This window comes from Pelodiscus sinensis, chromosome 10 (genome assembly GCF_049634645.1).
Source record: "Pelodiscus sinensis isolate JC-2024 chromosome 10, ASM4963464v1, whole genome shotgun sequence".
Taxonomy (NCBI): Eukaryota; Metazoa; Chordata; order Testudines; family Trionychidae; genus Pelodiscus; species Pelodiscus sinensis.
Genome location: NC_134720.1, coordinates 2,072,284 through 2,094,044, shown reverse-complemented (window position 1 = coordinate 2,094,044; position 21,761 = coordinate 2,072,284). Strand labels below are relative to the sequence as shown.

At 48.6% G+C, this 21,761-nt stretch overlaps 1 protein-coding gene across 18 annotated transcripts in view; it reads left to right on the top strand.

Moving 5' to 3' along the window:
- The window catches only part of LOC102458804 (alpha-1,4-N-acetylglucosaminyltransferase-like), a 101,755-nt gene that overhangs the window by 74,088 nt on the left and 5,906 nt on the right, over nucleotides 1-21,761 (top strand). For 7 of the 18 annotated variants that reach the window (XM_075937247.1, XM_075937243.1, XM_075937251.1 and 4 more), the window contains 2 exons: nucleotides 18,101-18,202; nucleotides 19,829-19,879. Coding sequence is in view for 1 of the 18 variants with exons in the window: in XM_025178209.2 (XP_025033994.2) it covers nucleotides 20,948-21,245 (298 nt within the window). In the remaining 17 variants the exon portion in view is untranslated. Of the gene's footprint in view, nucleotides 1-13,584; nucleotides 13,945-16,412; nucleotides 16,872-18,100; nucleotides 18,203-19,828; nucleotides 19,880-20,531; nucleotides 21,246-21,761 lie in introns of those variants that run through there. The other 11 variants (XM_075937246.1, XM_075937255.1, XM_075937257.1 and 8 more) reach the window with 8 other exon arrangements.

Sequence of the window (21,761 nt, the reverse complement as noted above, 5' to 3'; positions counted from 1 at the left end):
GTGAGCAGAATGGTGTGGGCCGTGAGCACGCATGCAACTCATAGTGGCACAGCCGTGAGAATGGCTGACCTAAACGGATCTGGGTTCCATCCCGGTTCTGTCGGGAGCCACAATCTTCTTTGCAACTACATGCGGGTCGGGAGCCTGGGGGGTTGGCCACCCCTGGTCTATAAGCACCTAAAGACTGGATAGTCAGAAGAGGCAGATAAAAACCATTAGTCAATTAGAGAGGAAGAGTACTAACAGCAGATACCATACAGACAAAGAACCATTGGCACCTTCATTGTTTGGTAGGTTGATAATGCCCCACCCATCCAGTATCTTTATTTAATCCATTAGCATGAGGATCAACCTTGTGAATGAATTGTAGTTCCGGTCCTTCCCTGTGTATTTTGCTTGCGGAATTGGTCTGTAACACAACAGCCACTTGAAGATCTATTAATGCAGTGGTCACCAACCAATAGATTGGGACCTACTGGTAGAGCTTGGAGCCTCTGACAGGTGATCTTGACTGGTTTGGCCAAGAGGCCACCAAGTGCTGACACTTCAGCTGGCCCTCCCACCACTGCCTGCACCTAGAACCCCCTCCTACATCACAACTGCCTGCCCCAACGTCAGATCAGAGCCCCTCTCACGCTCCAAATCCCTTAATCCAAGACCAGAGCCAGCACCTCAACTCACTGCCCCTGCCTGGTGAAAGAGAGGGAGGATGGGGAGGGAGGGAGACTGGAGTGAGCAGGGGAGGGGTCTTGGAGAAGGGTCACAAAGGAGGCAGGGCAAAGGTATTTGCGTTTGAGGTAGATCTTGGATTGCACTTAAATTTAAAAAAGTGATCTCATGCTTAAAAAGGTTGGAGACCACTGTATTAATGAATGCCCAGGAAGATTGAAGTGCTCCCCAACAGGTTTTTGTATGTTCCCTTTAGGGATATCTGATTTGTGCCCATTAATTCTTTCCCGTAGGGATTATCCAGTTTGTTCAATATATATTGCAGTGGGGCATTGCTGGCATAGATCACATTCCTGGATGTTGGAAAAAGGCAAATGTAGTGCCCATCTTTAAAAAGGGAAGGAGGACAATCCAGTGAACTACAGAACAGTCAGTCTCACCCCAGTCCTCATTTTTTGAAGAGTACAGGATCTTTGTTTTTGAAAGATCCCGGTCTAAACAGCTGTTTTTCTTTCAAAACGCCTCTTTTCAGAAAAACCATAGCTGCCATTATGCAAATGAAACACGGGAAATTTAAATCCTGGCTTCATTTGCTATTTCGAACTGTCTAATTTACATCCCTTTTTTGAGAAAAGGGATATAGTCTAGACACAGTGGCTGTGTCTAGACTGGCCACTTTTTCTGGAAAAGCAGCTGCTTTTCCGGAAAAACTTGCCAGCTGTCTACACTGGCTGCTTGAATTTCCAGAAAAGCACTGATGATCTCATGTAAGATCGTCAGTGATTTTTCGGAAATACTATGCTGCTCCCGTTCGGGCAAAAGGGCCAGTGTAGACACCACAGTACTGTTTTCCGCAAAAAAGCCATGATTACGAAAATGGCGATCAGGGCTTTTTTGCGGAAAAGCGCGTCTAGATTGGCCATGGATGCTTTTCCGGAAAAAGTGCTTTTCCGGAAAAGCGTCCTGCCAAACTAGATGCGCTTTTCCGAAAATGCTTTTAACGGAAAACTTTTCCGTTAAAAGCATTTCCGGAAAATCATGCCAGTGTAGATGTAGCCAGCCAGTATGACCTGGATGAGGGAATGGATTGCACCCTCAGCAAGTTTGCAGATGACACTAATCTAGGTGGAGAGGTAGATATGCTTGAGGTCAGGAATAGAGTCCAGAGAGAACTAGACGGATTAGAGGATTGGGCCACAAAATATATGATAAGGATCAACAAGGAAAAATGTAGAGTCCTGCACTTGGGACGGAAGAATCCCAAGCATTGTTACAGGCTGGGGACCAACCGGCTAAGTAGCAGTTCTGCACAAAAGGACCTGGGGATTACAGTGGATGAGAAGCTGGAGATGAGTCAACAGTGTGCCCTTGTAGCCAAGAAGGCTAATGACATATCAGGTTGCATTAGGAGGAGCATTGCCAGCAGATCGAGAGAAGTGATTATTCCCCTTTATTCAGCTCTGGTGAGGCCACATCTGGAGTATTGTGTCCTGGGTCCCCCACTATAGAAAGGATGTGGCCTCATTGGAGAGGGTCCAGCAGAGGGGTGACCAGAATGATTAGGGGGCTGGAGTGCGTGACCTATGAGGAGAGACTGAGGGATCTGGGTTTGTTTTGTCTGCAGAAGAGAAGAGTGAGGGGGGATTTGATAGCAGCCTTCAACTTCCTGAAGGGAGGTTCCAAAGAGGATGGAGAGAGGCTGTTCACAGTAGTGACGGATGACAGAACAAGGAACAATGGTCTCGAGTTACAGTGAGTGAGGTCTAGGTTGTATATTAAGAAAAACTAGGAGGTGATGAAGTACTGAAATGGATTACTTAGGGAGGTGGTGGAATCTCCATCCCTAGAGGTTTTCAAGTTTCAGCTTGTGAAAGCCCTACCTGGGTTTAATTAATTGGGATTGGTCCTGCCTTGGGCAGGGGGCTGGACTTGATGACCTCCTGAGGTCTCTTCCACCTCTATGACTCTATGGGTAGGTCTACACTAGCCCCCTAGTTTGAACTAGGGTGGCTAATGTAGGCATTCGAACTTGCAAATGAAGCCCGGGATTTAAATATCCCAGGCTTCATTTGCATGTTCCCGGGCGGGCGCCATTTTTAAATCCCCTTAGTTCGAACTGACAGCCTGTGGCTACATGCGGCAGTCAGAAGTTAATCCGAACTAAGTCTTTAGTTCGGATTAACTGTTATACCTCATTGCAGGGGATTTAAAAATGACGCCCGCCCGGGAATATGCAAATGAAGCCCAGGATATTTAAATCCCGGCTTCGTTTGCAAGTTCGAATGCCTACATTAACCACCCTAGTTCAAACTAGGGGGCTAGTGTAGACATACCCTATGTTTATGATGTAGCTGTCTAGAATGGTTACAGGAGAGAATTTGTTTCAATTTGGAAGGTTGTGTGCAAGCGAGAATTGGCCTTTCCCCCAAGGCTTCTGAGAGGGAGGGATCATTTTCCAAGATAGGTTGTAGATTGTGGATAATGCGACTAAAGTAGACTTTGCTCGACAAAACTATACCTGCGTCTACACTACCGCCAAGTTCTGTTGACATAAGAGAGAACTCAGCAGTTTTGTTGACGGCAGTAAACCTCATTCTACGGGAGATAACGCCTTTTGTCAACAGAGTTCTGACAACAGAAGGCGTTATTGCATCTGCACTGTCCTTTCCGTTTACACTCTCATGTCGACAAAGAGGCTTGCTTTTTCGACAGAACTGGATGTAGTCTAGATGCTCTTTGTCGACAGAAGCTTTGTTGACAGTATGGGTATGTCTAGACTACATGGCTCTGTCGACGGAGCCATGTAGATTTGTTTATTGGCCAAAGGGAAATGAAGTGGGGATTTAAATAATCGCCACTTCATTTAAATTTAAATGGCTGCTGCGCTGAGCCGACAAACAGCTGATCCACTGTATGTCGGCTCAGCGCGCTAGTCTGGACGCTCCGCGGTCGACATCAAAACCCTTTGTCGACCGCCCCGGTAAACCTCATCCCACGAGGAATAACAGGGCGGTCGACAAAGGGCTTTGACGTCGACCGTGGAGTGTCTAGACTAGCGCGCCGAGCTGACAAACAGCTGATCAGCTGTTTGCCAGCTCAGCGCAGCAGCCATTTAAATGAAGCGGCGATTATTTAAATCGCCGCTTCATTTCCCTTTGGCTACAACCCTAATCTACATGGCTCCGTTGATGGAGCCATGTAGTCTAGACACAACCTATCTGTCGACAAAGCCTCTGTTGACAAAAGCCTGTAGTCTAGACGTAGCCTAGGTGATGACAAGTGGAATTCTGTTGTTTTCTCTTTTGGGTCTGTCTTGAAGGAGTTCATGTCTGGGTACTTTTTTGGCTCCGTCAATCTGTTTTTTTTACTCAGTATGGAGTGGTGGAAATTTGTCCATTACTTACACTACAGAACAATTAAATAATGGACAAATTTCTACCAGTCTATGCCAGAACCCTACCGACCTCTACACTTACCTTCATGCCTCCAGCTTCCATCCCAGACACATTTCTCAATCTACTGTATACAGCAAAGCCCTAAGATACAACCAGATTTCCTCCGATCCCACAGACAGAGACAAACAGATTGTTTGTTTTCCTTCTCCTTTGCTTCAGCTCTGCACAGTGGGTGCAGGCAGGCATCTGCTCCAGCCCTAGAGAACTTGCCATCCCTGACATGCAGCAGAAAGGGGCAGCTCCCGCTGTCATGAAGCAGCCCCTTTTTGTGTCCCGGGAGGCCACTCCAGCCTGTCCACGAGGGATGGGGTCCCGCATCCCCAACCACTTCGACCCATATAAATCGGTTACCTTTCATAGCAGGGTAGCTTCTTTGACTGCCAGACACAGCCCTGTGTACAGGGCAGCAGCTGCACCCGGGATTCCCTAGGTCTTGCCAGACTACGGAGGTTGCCGGACCAGAGAGTCCTAGACCAGGGAGGTTCAGCCTGTATGTTGATCTAGATCCTTCTGCTAACACTTTAGGGCCACCACAATGTCAGGCTCTGCCTAACGTAGTGAATACAAGCAGAGAGAGGGTAAGTTTAGAAGATAGGATACACAAGTTAAAAATCACTTAGGAAAGTTAGATGTCAGCAAGTCACCAGGTCCTGATGAAATGCATCCCAGGATACTCAAGGAGCTGATAGAGGAGGTATCTGAGCCTTTAGCTATGATCTTTGAAAAATCGTGGCAGACAGGGGAGATTCCAGAAGACTGGAAAAGGGCAAATATTGTGCCCATCTATAAAAAGGGGAATAAGAACAACCCAGGAAACTACAGACCGGTCAGTTTAACGTCTGTCCCAGGGAAGCTAATGGAGCAGGTAATTAAGGAAATCATATGCAAACACTTGGAAGGTAATAAAGTGATAGGGAATAGCCAGCATGGGTTTGTGAAGAACAAGTCATGCCAAACTAATCTGATAGCTTTCTTTGATAGGATAACGAGCCTTGTGGATAAGGGAGAAGCGGTGGATGTCATATACCTAGACTTTAGTAAGGCATTTGATATGGTCTCGCATGATATTCTTATTGATAAACTAGGCAAATATAACTTAGATAGGGCCACGATAAGGTGGGTGCATAATTGGTTGGATAACCGTAGTCAGAGAGTTGTTGTTAATGGTGCTAAATCCTGCAGGAAAGGGATAACAAGTGGAGTTCCTCAAGGGTCTGTTTTGGGACCCGTACTGTTCAATATCTTCATCAATGATGTAGATATTGGGATAGAGAGTACGCTTATTAAGTTTGCAGATGATACCAAACTGGGTGGGGTTGCAACTTCTTTGGAGGATATGGACATAATTCAAAATGACCTTAGCAAGTTAGAGAAATGGTCAGAGGTAAACAGGATGAAGTTTAATAAAGAGAAATGCAAAGTGCTCCACTTAGGAAGGAACAATCAGTTCCATACATACAAGATGGGAAGCGACTGTCTAGGAAGGAGCATGGCGGAAAGGGATCTGGGGTCATAGTGGACCACAAGTTGAATATGAGTCAACAGTGTGATGCTGTTGCAAAAAAAGCAAATATGATTCTAGGTTGTATCAACAGGTGTGTTGTAAGCAAAACTCGTGAAGTCATTCTGCCGCTCTACTCTGCACTAGTTAGGCCTCAGCTGGAGTACTGTGTCCAGTTCTGGGCGCCACATTTCAAGAAAGATGTGGAGAAATTGGAAAGGGTACAGAGAAGAGCGACAAGAATGATTAAAGGTTTAGAGAACATGACCTATGAAGCCAGGCTTCATGAACTGGGCTTGTTTAGTTTGGAAAAAAGAAGATTAAGGGGGGACATGATAGCGGTTTTCAAATATCTAAAAGGGTGTCACAAGGAGGAAGGAGAAAATTTGTTCCTCTTGGTTTCTGAGGACAGGACAAGGAGTAATGGGCTTAAAGTGCAGCAAGGGAGGTTTAGATTGGACATTAGGAAAAAATTCCTAACTGTCAGGGTGGTCAAATATTGGAATAAATTGCCAAGGGAGGTGGTGGAATCTCCCTCTCTGGAGATATTTAAGAACAGGTTAGATAGACATCTGTCAGGGATGGTGTAGACAGAGCTTGGTCCTGCCTTGAGGGCGGGGGGCTGGACTCGATGACCTCTCGAGGTCCCTTCCAGTCCTATGATTCTATGATAACTCTCAGCGAAGCCCAGATTGACACCCGGAAAGTTCAACAGGCAATTGGCTGTACGAGCCCGGCCCATGAATTGGATAGGGAAGGGAATGTCACTGGCACATTATTGATTTGTTTGTCTTTGTTACGTCCCTGCTGGAAAAGCCGGGCCAGTCACACTCTCAGCCAGCCCCGTCCACACGAGGACAAAATGGGGCAACAGAGTCCAGCCCTCTCTGGTTCTCTGCCCAGGACGGCGGCACATGGGCTGGTGCCAGTGAAAGTGTTACAAAGAAAAAATACAAGTAGCGAGAGGCAGGTTAATCAGTTTGTCAGAGCCCCACTCCTCCCCCAAGCAGGCCAGTGCTCCGCGTTGGCCCTTCCAATTCTTCCCTAAGGATGAGCGGCCCCTTAGACGGTCTGGTTGCTGATCAGGAAGCAGGCCCAGAACCAGTTTAAACTCAGCTTAGTGACCCCAAAACCCTTCCTGTGCCTTCAGGTGCTGGGAGACTCCAGTGTGAAGCAGGGTGGGGAGAACCCCCGAGGGGCTGGGGTCTCTGCTGGTCTTACAACTGAATGACTCTCCCCTTACCCCCCACATGCACTGATATTAGCACCTGGAGGGCTCTGCTTCCCGCCCCAAGCCGACAACAAAAGCAGAAACTCCGTCCAATCAGGTTTGACCAGGATCTTGCAAGAAATTGCCCCGTTACAGTGTTTTTACAGCTCTGAATTGTGTATTATCGGCCTGCGCTAGCTCTGGAAACCCAGCGTGTGCAGGCAAAGAGCCAACAACCTCCCCCTGGTTGTTTCTCTCTCAACCGTGGGGCCACTATATCTAGGGTTGGCAGATGGTTGAAAAAAAATACCGAACTCCCCCTCCCCCCCAAAAAAACACCAGGAAAAAATTCTGTTGAAGGGAAAAAAAATGGTGGGAGGGGAGACTAAAGTTGCTGAGGAAAAAAAAATCCAAGACTTACTAAGCAAAACATATGTATATATATATATAAATAGCATTAAAACAGCTTGTCCCTTTGAAGAATGAGTGCAGGGATAGGAACAGGGGAGCAGTTGAGCACTAAAACATAGGGGAAGCATTGCTTCCCCTAGGCCTTTTGGCCAGCAGCCATTTTGTGCTGGCAGCCTTGGCGAACCAGGTAATCATGGAGGCTGGGGGTGTTGGGAGCCAGGAGAGAGTCTGAGGGGGGGAGGCCAGGTGCTGATTGTTTGGAGGGTTGCCAGGTTCCTGGCATTTTCGCCTCCTGGCTGGGAAAAAATTCAGAGTACCAAACTGTGACGTAGTGGGGGTACTTGCTGGGCTGTTGTGACCCCTGCTGTCTGGAGCAAGACCCAGCAGGGAAAACCTCACTAGGCCAAGGTAATGCCAAACTTGTTGAACCAGTGGCCAGACACCCCCCATGGAGAGGAACAAAGGAAGGTGGATGCTGCCCTGGCTGGGGGGCAGGGCTGGAAGAGGGTTAGTTAGTTGCTGGCTGGAAGGCAGGGAATAAGGAGCTGGGGAGGGGGCTGGGACTCCCCTATCGCAAGGGGGGGCACTGAGGCCTCTTAGCCCCAGTTCCTGTAACCAGATTACATCTGTGCTGCGCTGTGCTGGAGGAGCAATAAACCACCCTCAATTCCACTGGCTGGTGCAGTCTGTTTGTGCCCTGAAGGGCATAGACGGGTCCCCGTTTAAGGTGCCTGTAGCCAGGGTGCATCTGAAATGGGGGGCGAAGGAAGGCCTCAAGGAAGTGGGGGTGCACCCGCACTTGCCCACCGAGATGCTGATGGGGAATGACCTAGAGGAGTGGCCCCATGAATCCCAGCGGGCTCTAGTCACTACCCGGAGCCAGAGCCAGCGGGGGCCTGACAACCTGGGTCTAGGGAAGGACTCCGGGCAGCGTCCTCAGGGTCCCATCCCAGTGGACACGGGGTCCAGCCAGGCTGGGACTCCGGACCTAGGCAGGGGCGAGGAACAGGTCCTGATCCCTGCCTCAGCAGCTGAATTCCAGGCTGAGGTGCAGGCAGACCCCTCCTTGCAGAGGCTGAGGGACCAGGCTGGCCTCTGTGCAGCTCAGCCCTGGGGGAGAGGTGGCCAGGAGAGATTCCTGCGGGGGCGTGGACTCCTGTTCCGTGAATGGCTTCCCCCCAGGAAGGCGAGGGCATGGGGGGGTCCAGCGGCAGCTGGTCGTCCCCCGAAAGTATCGCCTCAAGCTGCTGTATTTGACCCACGATGTCCCCGTTGGGGGCCACCGGGGGATCCGGAGCACCCGGCTGAGGCTGCTCCAGCACTTCTATTGGCCGGGAATCTTTACAGCCGTGCAGCGGTACTGCTGGTCCTGTGACTCCTGCCAGAGGGGCGGGAAGGCCCAAGACAGTAGGAAAGCAGCTTGGGGGTCTCTACCCCAGATAGAGGACCCTTTGGGCTTGCTGAGAGAGTTATGGGAGGGGAAGACCTCCCTGGATGGAGCATCGGGGATGGAAGCCGCCCTGGCTGTCCAGAGAAGGCTCACTGGGCTCATGGCCCCGGCCCGAGAGACCCTGGCCAGGGCTCAAGGCCAGTGGAAGGGTGGGAGTGACCCCCGAGGACAGGCCTGTGCCAGTCGCCCTGGAGTGGGGCGGCGAGTGGACAGAGGGAAGCCAACTCATGTGGGTCCTCGCCACGGCCGGCCCGAGTCAAGGGGAGCACCCATGTCCCCAGGGCGGGTTCCCACGCAGAGGACCCGAACTTCCCTAGGTCATGAGCGGAGTGACCCTGCTCAGTTCGCTCTTGGAGGGGGGAGAACTGTGACGTAGTGGGGGTACTTGCTGGGCTGTTGTGACCCCTGCTGTCTGGAGCAAGACCCAGCAGGGAAAGCCTCACTAGGCAGAGGTAAGGCCAAACTTGTTGAACCAGTGGCCAGACACCCCCCATGGAGAGGAACAAAGGAAGGTGGATGCTGTCCTGGCTGGGGGGCAGGGCTGGATGAGGGTTAGTTAGTTGCTGGCTGGAAGGCAGGGAATAAGGAGCTGGGGAGGGGGCTGGGACTCCCCTATCTCAAGGGGGGGCACTGAGGCCTCTTAGCCCCAGTTCCTGTAACCAGATTACATCTGTGCTGCGCTGTGCTGGAGGAGCAATAAACCACCCTCAATTCCACTGGCTGGTGCAGTCTGTTTGTGCCATTTTGGGGTGCAGGAGACGGGGAACCCCCAACGCGCCGTCACACAAACATCTTAGGTGTCCAATATTCTCTGAATTTTTTTACCAGACAGGAGGCAAAAATACCGGACTGTCCGGGTGAATATCGGACACCTGGCAACCCTACTACACCTCTTCATTTAACCCCCAGGCTGTGGGGTACGAGGTCCGTGTCCCTCTCTTGCGGAGGGAGAATGTGTGTCAGAGACGCAGACCAAAGGGAGGGCCACGTGTCTGACTCCCTGGGAACGGGTGTGTCTGGCTCTGGGTACGTCGCCCTGCCTGCGGCCTCCCACCCTCGGCTGACCCACTGGGGTCAGCAAGGCTGGCGCTAGCGCTCCCCACACAGCTGTGCATACGGCACTGCGGGGTTATGGCTTCAGCTGGAGCAGAGGCTGTGGCCCAGAGCCGGGCACACTGCTCTGCCCCTCGCCTCCCCCCCCCCCCCCCCGGTAAGGCCGGCATGGGAGGGGCCTAGTAGGGCTATTTATGGAGGAAATATAAAACTGAAACCTTGAAACTCCCTGAATCATTGCCTTAGGGAGAAGGGGCGGAGGGTGAATGTGGCTTCCTGGGCACCACAGCCCATTGTTCTTCAAGCTCCCAGGTCACCTCTGCACCTGTTTGAGTCAAGGTGGAGAGCTGAAAACACAACATGGGTACTCCCCAACCCTGGCCACCTCCAGGCTCCCCAAGTCTCCTGTAGGCACAGGCTGTAGATGCTGATTTTCCACATCCCTGGCACAGATGTTTTACACCTGGACCCCCAAAAGCCAAAGGTCTGGGGCTATTTGGACCCCCTAGGATGATGTGTCTACTCCCCTTTTAGGTAAACATCTGCCCTCTGACAGGCTTAGCTCTGCTTTTAATCTTTGGCTGCAGGTTTCCTTATGCGATTTGAGCACTATTAACAAGAGCCGGGTGAAGTATTTTGCATTTTGTTTTTTACTGAAATGGGAAGTTTTGTGTGAATTGAAACATTTATGCAGAATTCACCAGATTGTGTTAATTGGGGAAACCAGACTCCAAAAAAGATCAACACGAGCTGTTTTCAGCATTTTCGAAACAGGGTGCTTTGATGAAAAACATCTTCTCTTTTCTAATTTTACGTCAATGTTACAGTTAAAGAAGGTTTAAAAAACTCACAGTGCGCGTGGACATGTTTCCTTTCAGGTTAAATTCAACATTTGAAATTCAATTTCATTTCAGTGCTTTTGGTTCACCAAAAGTATTTTGAAATATAAATAATCTGGCAGAATTTCTACCACTAGGCCAGAGCTTCCAGGGCGTTCCCAGGAGAACTCTGATGTAATTTAAGAAGATAAGAACAGCCATTCTTAGTCACAACACATCACTGTCTTCCCATACCATGGGGTGTCTACCCATGTGGGCCAGGTAGGCCTATTAACTGCACAGCCTGTACCTGAAAGGTGAGCCAGGGAACAGGAAGCATTTCTTGGTCAGCTTTGGACTCAATGTTTTGATTAGTTTTCTATTATCTGAAAACTGTGGCACATCACAATGTGCCATGTTCTTTCAGGTCTCTTATAAATATGTTGAACAGCATGGGTCTCAGGACCGGTTCTTCAGGTGGATCCTGATATTTTCTTCTCCCCGCTTTAAAAAGAGACCGTTTATTCCTACCGTTTGTTTCCTATCTTTTGACCCGGTACTATTCCACAAGAAGTCCTTCCCTTTTATCCCATGACAGCTCACTGTGCTTAAGAGCCTTTGGTGAGGGATCTTGTCAGAGGCTTTCTGAAAATCTAAGTACCCTATCTCTACCAGGTCATCCTGGTCCACATGGCGGTTGATCCACTTCAAAGAATTCTAATAGATTGGTGTGGCAGGATTTCCCTTTACATAAAGTCATGCTGACTCCTCCCCAGCTTGTTGTATCCTGTCTCTGATAATCGATATGCAGTACATGGTTCTTTGTATTCTGATCTGATTAATTCATTAATAAGACACATTTCCAGATCAACCAATGCAGGTATATCTCCTTGCTGTAGAAGTGCAATGTACTCAGTTTATCCACAGGATTAGTGAATATGATAGTTAATTACTGAAGCTTTTCCCGTTCAGACACCTCAAATCCACAACTGCCACACAGTTGCCTTCCTGCCAGACACTGGAATGGAGTCCAGGCAGGTCTCGCTTTCTCTCTTACAGCCTTATCCTCAAGATAACACAAGTGGACTCTTTGGCACAGACTGGATAATAAATCTGCTCCCACAAGTAGATGGTGTTCATTCTAATTTTACCAATGCCCTGCAGTGAGAATCTATACAGAAAAATACATGAACCACTTCCTGAAAGGTGTGAGTGACTGTTGGCTCTTTGGCTCCCTCATATGGAGCTCACCAGACAAGACAGCCAGTTGTTCTTTTTTCTAGGGCTTTCCCCTGCTCTTTTCCAAACACTCAGCACCTTAGCTCAGTAGAGTCTTTTGCTTGCACGCAGCCTGCTGTTCCAGTTTCTCCAGGCAGTTTTTCCTCCCTGTTATGATTTGCGGTCCTTTTCATTGCCATTATGTTGAGCAGAAAACACTTCTGGTTTCAGGACTGGAAACTCCAAGGCTTCAACCAACGTATAGTTGACAAGCCTTTTCTTAAACTTCTGCCACTCAGAGAGATTAATGCCAACTCAGTTTTGTGATTTGGTTTAACTCTTGATTCTCCGGTTTTCCAATGTGCGGTCAATCAACTAACAAATAATCAGGGTGTATTGATTTCAATCAAGGATTTAAATCACCACAAAAATCATTGATTTAAATCAAGTTACCCAAAAAATCAGCTAAGACTGACTGTGCTTAAAGTGCACTTAATTTTGGTACACTACTGAGTCCAGTGGCACCTGAGAGACAGCTTTATTTGGGCATAAGCTTTCATGAGGGAAAACCCACTTCATCAGGTGAACTGGAGTGGAAGTTACAGAGGGAGGGGGATACATAATGACAACAAAAGAAAGAAGTGACTTGTGTTAATGAAGCTAATCATCTCAGGGTGGAAGAGGTTCATTCACAGCAGTTGATGTGGAGATGTGGATATCAAGAGAGGGGAAACTGCCTTTGTAGTGTGCTAACCAGTTACAATCTTTACGCAGTCCTAAGTGGCTAGTATTGAATTTGCAAAGGAATTTGAATGCAGCTGTCTCCCTTTGTCATAGGATTGTAAAATTCTTTTGCAGAAAGAATGGTTTTGATCTGAGGAAGTGGGTCTGGCCCACGAAAGCTCATCATCTAATAAACCATCTTGTTAGTCTTTAAAGTGCTACATTGTCCTGCATTTTGCTTCAACTACCCCAGACTAACACGGCTACATTTCTATCACTATTTTGCAGAAAGAGGCTGCTTTCAAATCCATAACTGACTGTCCAGGCTGGTTAAAATGCTCCCCTATAGATTTTACACCATAGAGGTAGATCACTTAGTGGCTAGGGCATTCACCTGGTGAGCACTGGGTGTTGGTTCTAGTTCCAAACTTTCCCTTCCTCCTTCCCCCCACCCCCCGCCCGTGCCGGACCTCAGGAGAAGACTGACAGAACTAGAGTCAGCCCTAGCAGGGGGAATGCAGGATAAGGGGCACTGTAGAGTGTTGGGGTGGGTTTTCTGATCTGGGTCCAGTTATCCTTTGGTGCAGAGACTGTCTGGTTTGGCCAATATCCAAGCCAGAGGGGCATTATCGGGACAGGATGGAAGACAGCACATGAGAGGATGTGCAGGTGGGTGAGCCTGTAATACTGTGGCTTATGTGGTTAGTCCTGTGATTGTGTTTCTTTTGTAGCTATGTGGCCAGAGGTGGCAATGGGGTACAAAGCAGGGTTCGTGTGACCTTACTGGATTTCTGATGTGTCCATGCAGAAAATGGTTGCGCCCACTGTTGCATGTTAGCCCCGAATTCTGTGCAAAGTGGTATGTGAGGATTCTATTGGAAGCCAATGTTTTCCTGATTCTCTTTATACTATCCGTGCGCATGTCTGATTGTTACATTTAGAGTGATAAGCATTGACAATGTTCTGACATTCCAAGTATTTTCTCCTGAGAGGGATTGACCGGCTTCACCCGCCTATTGTAACAGGGTGGCTAGTCTAGTGAATCAAAGTACTTGACGAACAATGACCCGATAGTGTTGCCAATACACATCTGAAGAATTTTCCTGTAAACCTGCAGTCAAGCATGTACGCCATGGCTGATGGCCAAAAAAGGACCCGGACAGGTGACTTAGTCATGTGACAAACTGCATTTTGGGAGTTACCTTCACACAAGGAGGACAGTGGAATTCTCTCCACTTGGGCAAGCGTATAAAAAGGGCCCCAGAGTTTCCTCCATTTGTCTTCACTCCACCTCATCATGTCAGAAGCAGTTTTGCCATGAATTGGGCCCGGAAGGACTAATGCCCCCTTCTAGCACAGGATATATTCCAGAGACTTATGAGACAGCAGACTTTCCACCTCGGCTATAAGCCTGCACCAGGAATTTTGCAATTGACGTATGTAACTTGATTTCTATAAATTTTACTCTCAGCCTTTTCTTTCTTCCTTTCATTAATAAACCTTTCGATGTTAGATACTAAAGGATTGGGCCAGCCTGCGCTTTTGGATAAGATCTAAGGTAAAAGTTGACCTGGAAATGGGGCTGCTCCTTTGGGATTGGAAGAACCTGTTCAGAGTTGGTGGGACTGGTTTTCATAACCTCTCATCCGAGTGAGGTGCGGTGCTGGCTGTGACACAGGGAAAGCTGGAGTGTCTCAGGGGATTGCTCATGTGACTTCTTGCTGGCCAGTTCAGCAAACAGAAGTGCTCTTTGTGACTGGTTCGGGGTCTTACAGTGGAAGTCCCCCTTTGTGGGTTGTAAGCAGCCCTGGTCCTAAACACTTACCCTCTCAGCGGTGCCCCCAGAATCTGTTATAGTCACGCTTGGATCCACAGAACCAGGTCAGTGAAGCTTTGGATCAGGACCCCTACGTGCTTCTAAATTTGGATTTTGGGATTGAGAGTTTGGTTGGTTAAAGTGTAGCCACGTAGCTAAAGTGTAGCTTTATGCAAAGTCATGTGAACTCTGCCAGCCACCCTTTCTGAGAGCAGAAAGGACCTTTACCTTCTGGTAAAGCTGCACCAGCCAGAATATTGTGTCTAAAGCTGATTCCAAGGCAGAGATAGAGTCTGATTATTTTGTTTTATGTTTTAAAATTAGTATTGTCAAACAAGTAAAATGGCTCGATGACTGGGTTTTTTTTCATTGTAAGTAGATATTGCTGCTTAAATATTCATATTGGGTCTATGTACCAAAGAAATCAATTCTGGTTTGTGTGTGTGAATGAGGCATGTGTGTTACGAGATAAGCGTGAAGGCCAGATACTCTAGGAAGGAGCGGAGGACAGATGTAAAAGTGCCAGGAGACTGTGGTTTGCTCCCACCAAACTGCGGATGATGGGCAGATAAAGATGAGGCAAGCACCTATCCATTGGGACAAGATAGCTGTGATAGGAGAAGAACAGCTTAAGCAAACAAGCACTCTTAAAAGCACAGTTGATTACAGCATGATGTAAACTTACCGATCCCAGCGAAGTAAAACGACTATGAAAAGGGACAACTTTGGCATAAAACTTTGGGGTACGTCCTGTCAAAGATGGGAGCATCGGTCTGGACTGCCAGAGCCCCCGCTCTTTTTTATACATGATCAATCCTGTTGACCATGGACCACGGACTGGTAAATATATCATCAACTGGTGGTACAGTGTGCGTGTGTGTGTCTGTATGTTTGTGTGTGTGTAGGCATATGCTAACTGCTTTGCCGTGGTATTCTCAATAAACAGGGCATATTGCCTTTTGCCCCTATAAAGATACCTACCCCCTCCCCCGCTTCTTATCAGCTTAACCAAAGAGCAGTTGCCATGAGTCAGCAATGAAATGAGGATCTTAAAATAAAAGACCTGAGAGACCCATGCTCAGCGAAAGGAATCACCTCCAGAAAGAAAGCCACTAAGTACGAACTGCAATCTTTGCTAATGGACAGAGATGCTGCAGAATTAATCAAAGCGGAGCTCGATTAGGAAGAAATATTTGCTGAGATTCATGTAAGGGAGAAGCAAAGGAGCCCTGAGCTGGAGAGAGGAGCTGCTGAAAGAGAGAAAGAAGTCCAGACAAGGTGAATGGAGCGACCAGCAGCAGAGGAGAGACTCAGCGAAGCTGAGGAGGGAGTTCCCAGACTGAACTCCAAATCAAGGGGGAAATGGGAAGAGCGGCAGAGACGGTATCCGCTTGGGAGTCGTGTGTCACTGTGTTGTTCTGTCCTTTGATGATGACATGGCAGAAATGTGCAATCCGGCTGATGTCATAGACCAGCCCCCAAAGGAGTCTGAATGCAACTCTGCTGTCCCCTGTGACTACCAGGGAGATATGAGAAGAAGGGGCGGGAGAAGAATTGACTCCGGGCAGTTGTCTGTGTCTAGCCAGTTTTACTGTGATCCAGGGGAGAGTTTCTCTCAGGGTATGTCTACACTACCCTCCTAGTTCGAACTAGGAGGGTAATGTATGCATACCGCATTTGCTAATGAAGCCCGGGATTTGAATTTCCCGGGCTTCATTAGCATAAGCGGGGAGCCGCCATTTTTAAATCCCCGCTGCTTCGAACCCCGTGTAGCGCGGCTACACGGGGCTCGAACTAGGTAGTTCGGACTAGGGTGCCTATTCCGAACTACCGTTACTCCTCGTTTCACGAGGAGTAACGGTAGTTCGGAATAGGACCCTAGTCCGAACTACCTAGTTCGAGCCCCGTGTAGCCGCGCTACACGGGGTTCGAAGCAGCGGGGATTTAAAAATGGCGGCTCCCCGCTTATGCTAATGAAGCCCGGGAAATTCAAATCCCGGGCTTCATTAGCAAATGCGGTATGCATACATTACCCCGCTAGTTCGAACTAGCGGGGTAGTGTAGACATACCCTCTGTGTCTGCCTGAGGGAGAGAGCTGTGTGTCTGGCAGGAGGTTGCTGAAGGCCTGTCTCAGGCTCAGAGGCGAGGCTGGAATTCATTCAAGGACAGGAGGCACTCAGAGATCAGGACGATGTTTCTGTGCAGCAGATTCCTGTCTGGCTGAAACCGTGACTGAGGATATGATCAAGTTTGTGGTGCTGCTGGACGGAGGCCTAGTAAAGCTTGTGGAAGAGAAACCTGCTCAGGAAGAACTCCATTTGTTGCAAATAGTTCCATGGAATCAGTCCCAGTGTGTGGAGACTAGCTTGAACCACCCAGGGTGGTCTAAGGGTTTGTTTGCGTGGAAGGCAGAGTTTTTGTCCAGTGCTTTGGGTGGGGAAGGGGCCTCGGAGCTTGCCATAGCTGTGGATAATGCAGCTGTCTCACGGGTTAACTCTAAATTGCAGCCCTCGAAAGGTATTGAGCCAAGGATGAAAAAAAGAACGGTACATGTGCGCTTGCAATGGCTTTGTTCTTGTTGCTGGTGTCCACTTTTGTAACCAATGTGCTGCTGCTACCCAGAACTGTAAACCTGCCCAATGCGCATGATCTTTTAGGAAATCCCCAGAACATGTTCAGTGTGGTACATAATGTCACACTATACGGTAAAAGACCTACTAATACTTATATTTCCCAGTTGTCGGTGCCTGTAATTTGTGTTGGAACGTCTCACGTGAGAGAGAGAGCATTCCACACTAGGACTACCAGATGGTTTCAAAATAAATACCAGATACACTTGATCTCAGATGTGGGGGAGGGAGACCAGGCGGGAGGAGAGTGGTGCTAGCCAGGAGGAGGTCAAGGGAAAGCGGGGCTCACTGGGGGAGAATGGGGAAGGAGGAGAACCATCTGGTGGGAAGCAGGGCTAGCCAGGAGGGCATGGGGGGGGAGTGGGGCTGGCCAGGAGGAGGTCAGAGGGAGCGAGGCAGACTGGGAAGTAGAGAATTGGCTGCTGGGAAGCGTGGCTGGCCAGAAAGGGGCTGGGGGCAGGTGGGGGAGACGTGCGGCTGGCCGGGGGACGAATGGAGCGGGGAGGAACTGGCCAGCAGGAAGCGGGGCTGACCCGGGCGCATGCAGACCCCGTGGTGCTGCCCGTCCCGCGCACGGTCTCAGAGGAGCACAAGTGAATCCTGTCCAGTTCAAAACCAGACACCAGGCAACCCTATTCCACACGTAATGTGCTACATGAGCAGAGAAACTGAGGCACACCGCCATCTTGCTTTCATGGCTAAATACCAAGAATCTTATACTACGGAGAACACCAATATCTACATTAACGTGGTGTTTATTTGGTTCCAGACATCGGCCAGAGCTTGTAGGGATAAATTAACTATTTTCTTTAGCTCTTGGCTGACTCACCTAAGAGGTATAGAAATCATGCTGCAAAAGTGGATCAAATCCAATGTTGTTCAAAGCAATTATTGCCTTGGATTTGTCACAGAATTCAGTGATATTATGACTTATCATATTGTGTTTCTACTATTCATGTGCATGTCAGAGTCTTGCATATAGAGTGATAAATATTGACCATGTTCTGACATTCCAAGTATTTTGTTTCAGAGAGATATCAACAGGCTTCACCCGCCTATTGTAACGGGGGCTAGTCAAATGAATCAAAGTACTTGATTGGCAATGAACCTTAATCTATCTATCTGTCTGTCTGTCTGTCTGTTAGATTGCAAAGAACTGACCCAGTGTGCTCTCCTGGATAAGATCTGAGGTATAAATTGACCTGGGAACGGGACTGGTCCTTTAGGATTGGAAGAACCTATTCAAGGTTGGTGCGATTAGTTTTCATAACCTCTTATCCGTGTCGGGTGCGCTGTTGGTTGTGACACAGGAAAAGCTGGAGTATCTCAGAGGATTCTCATAGGACTTCCTGCTGCCAGTACGGCAAACAGAAGTGCTCTTTGTGACTGGTTCAGTGTGAGTTTTAATAGAGGTCCCCTGCTTTGGGGCTGTAAGTAGCCCTGTTTCTAGCATTCACCCTCATTTGACCCTCTCAGCAAAATAAATAGGGGAGAAGGAGGAAGTAGAAAAAAGGAAGGGAGCAGGAAACAAGAAGCAGAGGGGTATAAAAATATCAAAGGGAAAAACAAGTAGGCAGAACTTGCAATCTATGGATTGTAAAAAGCAGCTTATCTTTTTTTCCACCACTCCCCTCTCCCCTATTTATTTTGGGTCTACACATCCTAAATTCAAAACTCCGGTCATCTGAAGAAGTGAGTTGTGCCCATGAAAGCTGATGATATCATTTACATGTTTTGTTAATCTTTAAGGTGCTTCCACACCATGTGTTGTTTTTTAAATTTAAGCTGTGTTGCAAATTCAACACAATCAACAAGCCTAAATGAGTATTTTGACTGGTTAATGCACTACAAAGGCAATTTCCCCCTCTTTTGATAGTTTCATCTCCACATCAACTGCTGTGAATGAGTCACTTCCATCCTGATTTGATTAACCCAAGTAACTTCTCTCTTTTGTTGTTCCACCTCTGTATTTTTCACTCCAATTCATCTGATGAAGTGGATTTTTTCCATGGAAGCTTGTGCCCTATGAAGTCTGTTGGTCTCTAGGGACACATCTACACAGCAAGGCTAAAGTCAGAATCAGCCATGCAACTTGAGTGATATCAATTGCGTAGCTTAAGTTGCAATAGCTTATTTCGGATTTTGGCACTGTCTACACCGCAGGAAGTCCGAGTTAGAACACTCTTCCTCCAACTTCCCTTACTCCTTGTAAAGTGAGGGTTACAGGTGTCGGAGTAAGATGTCCTCCAGCTCAACATTATTTCAACATTAAGTCAAAATAACTGTTTGCTGTGTAGACACAAACTAAATTATTTCAGGACGTCAGCTATTCTGAAATAATCCTGCTGTGTAGATACAGTGTAAATTGCTGCAGGACTCCTCCTTACTTTTGTAAATACAGCCTAATCCAGCTAACCCCCTGTCACTTATTTTTGGAGTAAGACTCTTGAATTCACTGGCTCTTCTCTTTCTTGAGAAAACAAGTACAGAATGGGGTTCCCTTTGGAGAACTGAGTTCTGCAGAAGTAAAACAGGGAATAGACTCATGGCATCACCATTGTGGTCTGTGGCCATCATGTTCCTAAATAGGGGCCTGTCTTATGTGTTATAACATAGGAGAACAACAAACGGTGGCAACTGGAGATTTCTGTTACTGAAGCTTTCTGCATTGTGTAGTTGGGGGAGAGATTCTAAACCTACTTCACTAATTGAACAAGCCATAAGGATTTGAGAAGCTAAAACTTTTTCCCTCTCAACACAGTAAACAGCTTGGGAATTTACTCGTCAGATCACATTTATACGAAACAGCACAGAGAGGGTCCATTGCCAAGTGAATCTGCCCAATCTGTGTGTCTTTGCTTGTGTTCCCGCAGACTGCTGAGAAACGGAAATTGTAAGGCGGGAACTCTCAAGAAGAAGAGCAGGTAGTTATGATGGGCATATTAGAGCCTTTTTATGGAAGAATTATAAAACTCAAACCTTGAAACTCTGTGAATCTTTGCCAGAGGGCAGGGGAGTGCGGAGGGGGGAAATGTGGCTTCCTGCGCACTACAGTCTATTGCTGTTCAAGCTCTCAGGTTAACATGATGCCAGTTTGAATCAAGGTCATGAGCTCAAAATACAGCTTAATGAGAGGCCAAAGTCTAGAGCATTGATCAGCAGATGGCATCGAAAGGAAACATTTTACTTCAAAGTTAGTATTAAAGAAGGTTTTAAAAAATCCCAGGACAGAGAACGAGATGTTTCCTGGACTGCAAATTTCATTTCAGTATTCTTTGTTCACTAAGTGTACTTTGAAATAAATAATCTGGCAGAGGCTGAATTTCTACCCATAGGCCAGAGCTTGCAGGGACCTCTCCAGAGAATTCTGATGAAGTTTAAGAACATAACAACAGACATTCTAGGTCAGACCGTGTAGCTCACAGCCCTGTCTTCCGACTGTCATGGGGTGTCTACCCACGCAGGACTGGTAGCCAGGTAGGCCTGTTACCTGCACAGCCTGCCCCTGAAAGGAGAGCCAGGGCACTAGCTAGAGATGGGGACTTTCTGAAGGCTCAGCATGACTTGGAATCCTGGGGGAAGAAATGAAGAGATGGCATGCAATGGGGGTGGGTGACGCTGGGCAGAAGAGGGAGGGTCTCTGGGCCTAGCTATGTCAGAGGCAGTGAAGACGATACCTGCCCCCTCCTACAGTTAGCCATCTGGAGTTGGGGTGTCTGTGACAGGGCGTCCAGCGACACAGGCTGGAGGGGGATAGGACTGAGCCCATAGCCAGCACCTGGAGGAAGAGCCAGGGAGCAGTAAACTGAGTGCTAACAGGCTCAGGGAAGCTGGAAATTTGCCCCGTAGAGACTGCCACTCAGAAACGGCGGTCACACCCTGCATAGAGGGAGGAGTGTCTGGAGCGGATTGAAGCAGACCTAGGAGCTGTAGGAAGCCAGGCAGGGCAGGCAGTTAGGGCGGGGGGAGGAAAGAACAGAGCTGCTCGGTTGATGATTGCCCCACCCAGCCTTGGGGAAGCGGCCCCAGCAGGGCAGCGAATGAGCAGAGCCCTTGGGTCACTGTGGGAGGGAGAGATTGGACGAGCCGCGCCCTCGCAGGAGAAGTGCTGCGGGACCGGGCTGTCGGGCACAGAACAGAGGAGATTTGGTTCCCACAGTGGGCGAGGGGCTGCAGGGCAGAGTGAGAGAGAGGACGGGACAGAGGGAGCGGCAGTGAACAAACCGTGGAGGAGAGGGGGGCCTGACGCGCTAACCCCCAGGCTGAGCGGTGGGAGGCGCCAGACAAGAGGTGAGTGGAGCGTCCTGGGACCCCGCGTTGGTGGTGCCAGGTGCGTCGGAAGGCAGGAGCAGAACAAGGCAATGCTGAGGGGTCCTATCATCCCATCCCAACTTGGGGCAGCCCGCGTGTCCCTGCGCCTCCGAGCACAGGGCTCCCCTCCGGGCCCTCCTGGCCAACAGCCAGTGAGGAACCTGCCCGTCCGGAACCGACCTAATTCTTTTGTGAGCCCAGCTCTGCCTCTTGCCTGTGCACGTCCCCGGCAATGAACTCCACAGGCTGCCTGGATGTTGGGGAGGAAAGTTTTCTCTTTTTCTTTTCTGTCCACTCCACGATTCCTTTCTATGCTGCCTCAGCCCTTTTTTCTATATTTGTCTCTCTGTTGGTAAGACAATGTCTTAACTAACTAACTCCTCTGCCCTGCTTAGCCAAAATCAGCCAGCATGTAAGCACAGAACAAAACAATCCAACCCAAGCTGCATGTGTTTACACATGTTACTGCAGTCTGCTGAGAAACAGAAATTTCAA